Source organism: Etheostoma spectabile, chromosome 4 (genome assembly GCF_008692095.1).
Source record: "Etheostoma spectabile isolate EspeVRDwgs_2016 chromosome 4, UIUC_Espe_1.0, whole genome shotgun sequence".
Taxonomy (NCBI): Eukaryota; Metazoa; Chordata; class Actinopteri; order Perciformes; family Percidae; genus Etheostoma; species Etheostoma spectabile.
Window position 1 is genome coordinate 33918840 of NC_045736.1, and position 7001 is coordinate 33925840.

Genomic DNA, 7001 nt, shown 5'->3' on the forward strand with positions numbered 1-7001 from the left:
ACATATCCAATTCCTTATATTTCTTTATTTGTATTTCTACTCTATTTATAATATTTGTCTAACTGCAACACAGATCTCTGCCTGTTGTTGTTATCGTTACTATTAATAGTACTATAACTATTTTTATTTAATTTATCTTATTTTGTTTTAAATTTAATTTATTTTTTCACACACTTATTTCTATTTTGCTTCATATTTACTTATTTAATCTCTTCTCTTTCCTCTTTTTTTATTCTTATTGTAACCTTTATGTTATTGGTTTATTACTTTTATATATCTGTCAGGAAATGTTTTGTAAATTGAAATTTCAAATATTTCAATAAAAAGTTATTTAAAAAAAAAAAAGGGGAAAAAAGAAGCATTGACAAACCATGATCATTCAGGGTTTTATATTATCACGGCTTGTCTAATTCAACTCCCTTTTTAAACTGTCTAACTGTCCAGGGTATGCTGATCTTGATTTATAGTAAAAGCCTCAGGTTAAACAGGATATTTGTTTACCACATGTGACACTGTGCTATTTGAGCAATGTTGCTGCATCACAGATGTGAGCAAGTAATTTGGCAGGTAAACTGATGGGCAAAACTACCAAAATAAGACCTTGATTGTAAATTAACAGATTTTTTCTTTAATATAAGGGCACAGCCACGTATTTGAGTCCCACTAGCCGGTAATGAGTACTTACTCTGATCCAGCAGCCATATCTGAGTAAGACGTTTCAGGTGTGGTGACTCCCAGCGCGATTACTATGCTCATGACGTCCAGCACAGCGACGCGTGGGAGGGGGGGAAGAGGGGAAGGAGGGGAAAGGGGAGGGAGAGGATGGGATGGGGGAGGGAGGGGAGGAGGAGAGGTGAGGAATCACAGGGTCCCAATTACAGCAACAGACTACTCCAAAGGTGGGGCGCCGCCGAGCCGTAGCCCACGGCTCACGGTCATGGGGGGCCTAAGGAGAGAGAGCAACAATCAAATCAAACAGCTGTGTGGAAGTGACTGGGGTTTATATGTCTAAGTTTAAATCTTTTTTATGCAGCAACAAATTAGTCAATCTTAAACAATAAATACAATTCCAGAAAATAATGTTTATAAAGATGGAATTGAACAGATCGGCCCTAATGTTACCATTACCAGATCCAGCTATTTGAGTCAGTATGGGCCCAATATACAGTATCAGAGCATCGCTAAAAAGAACAAAACAAAAACTACCATTACACCATGATAGAACGTGAGAAACACAAAAGAACGTTGATTTATCTTAGTGATGCACAGGTGTGAAAATTGTGGCCAATATGATAACCGTTATTAATATTGATGTTATGGCCAATACCGATATTTACTGATGTTGATATATGTGTATAGAAAACAATTTTTTTTGATAATTAAATATTACCTATTTTTAAAAAACAAATTTTTTAAAAACTTTTATTTATTTTCAGATATGACTGATACTGGGCACTTTTACCTGTGTGCAAAATATGACTGTCATCATATTTTCAGAAGAAAAAAATAAACATTTATATAAAAATATTTTTATAAAAGTGTGTCCTGAATTTGCACTATGAATAGGCCAACCTTGTGTATTCTCAATAAACATCTAATTCACTTGAGACGAACTGTATTCTGTGAACATTGTACAACAGTTTGAAACTTTAAAGTACAGTCGTAGGCCTTAAATGGCCAAAGCCAAGTATTGATAAAAGGAAAATGTCAAACTGGATCCAGAACAAACTGGACTGAACAGACACTGGCTTTTGCAGTCCTCTGAACTGTAAGTACAGTTACTGTAACTGCCAAGTACTGTAACTGCCAAGTACTTTAAGGTTAGTCCTAACTCTTGGCCTTCCTGGGCTTTGGAAGCAGACGAATGTTGTGCTTGACGAACAGCAGACAATTTAAAGCGGCGGAGAAGAGACATTCACTATCCATGCTTGTACATGGAGCGGACAGAAAACAAACGAGCCAAATCTGTGATAGCAAAATGGAGCTACTGCAGCGCAAGACTACAGTTAGCCATCTGTAACACTATTTTAATGTAAAAGACACGTATATAATTAGGTCTGTTTCCATGCAGTTACATAGTCACTAATATTTTGAGGGGGAAATAAACAACAATTTGAGGCATGAACGGCTCTCTGGGGAACATCCACCAGATCAGCGGGCGTTTGTTGGATTGTTGTTGGCTGCGGCAAGCAAGGAGGGCGGGGAGGAAGCAGAAGAAGAGCCGCTAGCCTGGATAATGAAAGTACCACACCGATTGCAACTACAAAGACTCCTACTCACCAACGCCAGATAGATCTGGAAAATGGATAAATATGCTACAAATGAACTGCTTTGTGAGGATTATTACCGTAGCCCGGCTGAACACACACACTCATCCCAGACAGCAGCTAGCTAAAAGCTCACAGGGTAGGTGAATTTTAACAATGTCGGAGTTGAAAACGCATCTTGTTGTCTAGTAAGGTCCACAAATACACTCTTTAGATTATACCCCCATAATTGTCGTTTTAGCTAACTAGGAGCTATGGGCATTAGCTGCAGTAGCTCCATTTTCCTAGCACCAATTCGGCTCGTTTTTTTTCTATTGGCAGCTCTCGTCAGAATGATACCAAGTGTAAAAAATTGACCATGTGCACCACTAATTCATCTCAATGTGTTTTTATTGAGTTTTTAACATGTAAAATATTAAATAAAAAAAATTCCAGATTGTATTGTAGAATGTATTGCCTTTAATTGATAGAACAGCTCCAGCCAAGAAAGAGTGGGGACAACATGTACTAAAGGGCCACAGGTTGGACTTGAAGGCCACTGCTGCACTGAGCCTTGGTACATGGGGTGCATGCTTAACCAGGTGAGCTAACAGTAGACCAAATACCTCAATGTCAATATTGCAGTGATATTGTAGGGTTGACTGCTATTGATGCTTTCACAAAATATTTACACAATGAGATGTTCGATAAATAATTATCAATAATATAATGACGGAGTGGTTGTAGGCAAATAGTAGTGAGTGCAGAAAATGACATCACTTTTCTGGAATGCCGCCTTTAAACCGGGAAAACACAAAACTTATGCCATATTAGGATAGCCAAAATATAAGACAATATCTGGTTTCATATCAGGATAGCGATATAATACTGATATATTGTCCAGCCCTAACATAAGTCATATCTTTTATACACTGGTTTGTACCTGAAGAATAGAAAGAACCAATTTAATGGCAGAGGCATATCAACTTGTCATAGCAGGAAAAGCACAGGTGTAATAATAACAGTGTAACAGTAAACTATTGAAATGAGCCAGCATGCACAGTACCAGGGTCCTGGAAATGACACTACAAGGAAGTTGTTGGTAATTTTATAATTTACTCCTGTGTTTTTCCTGCTATTAATGTCAAAATTTCTGCTTACAAAAAACTATTGGCTGTACACTGATATTTATTAATACATGAGTATCTGCATGTTACATTGGCAACCCGGTCTAATCCTTCTTTTTTTTCTTTATAAAATTTACTTGGTTGCTAAATACAAAGCAGCGCAGTTTGTTATCATTAAAAATGGCTGTGCAAATAAATTTATGAGGAATACCATTTACCAAAAGTAGCTCACTTTGGGAAAAGGTACAGGTGGAAATTGAAGACAAGCTAATTCAAATTCACAGACACATTTCAGCTATTGACAAACAGTACATTTTCTGTTAAAAGTAATATTCATATTAACAGGGCTCCTTTACTTGAGGACACAACAGTTGTTTCAATTGTGAAACAGGTAAACCATTCTTACAGTTCTAATGACGAACCTGATATGCTGACTCATGTTAACAATGAAAGCTTTATGTGAGAAGCAGCAGAGAGCTTTCATATCCATGTTTCTAAAATAATAACACAATATGGAATTGGTGCGATAGGCCTGTCTCTCATCCATACAGAGGCTTCCAACATGGAGGGGTGGATGGGGAAGCTATTCAAAAAGCAGAAAAAAAACAAGGGGCTTTACAGCTCTGTTTACACTGAGCCTCCCAATAGGATGCATTGATAAAAGGCAACCAGCAGGAGGCGCCTTCCTCCCAGACGCCGGGATGGATTCATCCAACGTGTGGCCCAGCCCTCTTGTCATGTGACCACATTCTGCTGAAACACTGACCCAGACTGCTCTGCTCTCATCTCTCCCGCACTACCTTCTCATCCACAGCTACAGAAAGGGAAACAGGCCCTTCTGTGCTCTGTTCACATACTAAGGAGACAATTTGGCTTAAATAGCAAGATCATTCCCCGGATACATGCAAATACTTTATCCCACAAACCAAACTGGTCGGATTCACTATTATAAATTTCCAAAAAAGCAAAGCCAGTCTTACAAAACAAAAAAATAACCCTAACTTTAAAAACAAATGCTGATTTCCCTGAAGCGAGACACAGCAACAGGATTCATGACATTTCTGTAGTGGTCCCCAGGCTACACAACTGATGCCCTGGCTTTTCAGCACCAGGGCAACCACAGCAAGGCTGGGGACTTTCAATAATGTCAAGGTCAGTTCAACCGTGCTCACTGTCAAACAGAGAATGTCAACCCTATCCAGCTGGCTACACACACTGGTAAGTAGCAACAGGAAATGTCAGCTAGCTCTTGGTTACAGAAGCTCTCAACTCAAATGGCTTCATTGAAAACAGAGACACACAGGTGTGGACATTAAGGCGCTACAGGAAGGTGGAGTTTGGTTATTCAAACACTGTTCCTCTTTAAGCACGACTCATAAGACACATTTATAAGACAACAGCATAAAAGTTGGCATAAAGGGGTAACATTAGTTTATAATACACTAAGACATAAAGGATGTAGTGGATCCCATGGCACCCCATCCAGATCTTTTTTTAAAACCACTGGCTTTTTATTATCCCCATAATCACTGCCTCACAAAAATAGCCACCATACTCCTAAACTGAAAGAGAGAAACTATTTGGGCCTCTTCCAAAAGAACAAGACTGTGACCTAGGGAGGTAAATTCCATACAAAGAAGGAACGCCATTCTTTACCTTGCTTCCTTCTCCTCCTCCCCCAGCAACTCCCTTCCTTCCTCGTTTGTTCCTCTGGCCATGAATACCGGGCTCAAATTACCAGCAGGCTCGACAAAGTCTTTCACTTCCACTAGAACAGAGGCCATTTTGGAGACAAGTCCAAGGGGGAGGAACATACACACAAAATGAACAGCTAAGGATACCCTCTCTTACTCTCTTTCATCATCTCTCCCCCTCTCTTTTACTAATGTTCCGACATATTTAAGTACTGACAGACGTGCACTGTCCTGTCCTAAAATAAGCAATTTGATTATCAGGCACATGCAGATAAGGTACATAAAAAGTGTAGTCCACCCCATGGACTCAATATTACATTAATTTACATATGATTCAGTTAACATTAAATCATAGTGGATGCAATTAGGCCAACATTAAAACATATCTTTATTTATCAAAAATAAAACAGCTGCTCCAAGAGTGCTTTACCGTTTTCTTATTTAAAGGCAGGGTTGGTAATGTTGATTGTAATTATCAAGATTTGAAAGTAGCATCTCCTTTGGGCACTGTCTAACCCCTCCCCCTGCACTCAGGGCTCCAACCTACACACAAATTTGTACGAGTGTGTTGCTGCTTAAGAGCAGAGAAGTGAAAGGACCAGGATTTTACTTCATGTTTCATTCACTGGTAAGCAAACACCTAATATTATGATACCAAATGCTAAAAAACAAACATGACTACTGTTGGCAATGTGGAGAATACACACACTCAGGTTTGCACACTGGAGGTGGAGGGAATGTAGTAACTAAGACTTTTCTCAGATCCCCAGCTAACCTTAACGTGAGCTCCTTTTAGAGGCTCACAATTTTTTCACTAGTGGCTTTGTGGGAAGAGTTTACATCACAAAATATCAGGGAACAACATTTGTTGCCCTCTCTCTCTGCTAAACTTCTAGCCTGTGACAGCTTGGTGTTGCACCACTGCAACACAGTGTGTGAGCCCTGCCCTCAGGGAAGCACTTAGAAAGAAAAAAACAAATCTTTATTGAGCTTTCTTAAAAAAGGTGCAGTAAGCGATGCTGCGCGAAGACTGTTATTTGAACTCAACTGCCAAAAAAATACAACCCCCCTTCAGAATCTCCGCTCCCCAGATTTGTGGACATGCATTCTCATAGCAACCACGGCTTTTAAGTGTCTCCGATGACCAAACAAAATCTGGCAGAGTTGATGTTAGCTCACGTTAAGATGTGGATTAGCAAACTGTTGCTACTGCCAAACCAAAAACCACCAGTTGGGAGCAGCCATTACAAACAATAGCAAATGGACGAGGATAAACTGACCTGTTGGAAACAGCAAACTGTGAAACAGCAAAGCTAATGTTGTAACTCACTTGTCCATAACATGAGCCCTCATCAGTTTTCATTCCTTTGAAATCATGGAGGTGTCTGCAGCGTTGAAACCATGGTTGAAACGCCTCACCATTGTTATCAAGGCCTTTCCTCCATTCCTGACCATACAACTTATTTTTTAATTTGTATTTTTCAGTCCAGAGTGTCTCGTGTCATAGAGAGAGTAAGAGTGGCGGCGGTGCCGAAAGAATTAAACAAAACTTATTTTCATACGTTTAGGTTTTAAATCTGGGTAGTTTGGGCTGTAAAACTCTGCTACCGCTCTGCAAAAGGCAGAGTAGTGAACATCCGGGCAACCACTGCCAGCAGTTTGGAAATGAATTGAACTGCTCCACTCTGCTGTTGTTGAAACTGCATGTGAACATCACAGTTTTATACAGTCTATGGTGAAAACCCAGTGTAAAGCACAGTGAGACAAATGTATGTTTTATTTTTTTTAAAATGTGTGACAACACTGTCATTTCCAACCAATCACATAATTTGTCCCGCCCCAGCTGTTAGCAGCCGGGGGGGCCTTAGCCGTTAAAAGCGTGCGTGCACGCACACGCGCGCACACGCACACACACACACACACACACACACACA

The 7001-nt window shown here is 39.7% G+C and overlaps 1 protein-coding gene across 5 annotated transcripts in view; it reads right to left on the bottom strand.

Annotated features, from left to right (window-relative positions):
• The window catches only part of setd5 (SET domain containing 5), a 78523-nt gene that overhangs the window by 42272 nt on the left and 29250 nt on the right, over nucleotides 1-7001 (bottom strand). For all 5 annotated transcript variants that reach the window (XM_032514574.1, XM_032514572.1, XM_032514571.1 and 2 more), the window contains exon 2: nucleotides 686-946. In XM_032514574.1, the coding sequence (XP_032370465.1) occupies nucleotides 686-756 (71 nt within the window). In that variant the 5' untranslated portion in view covers nucleotides 757-946. The remainder of the gene's footprint in view (nucleotides 1-685; nucleotides 947-7001) is intronic.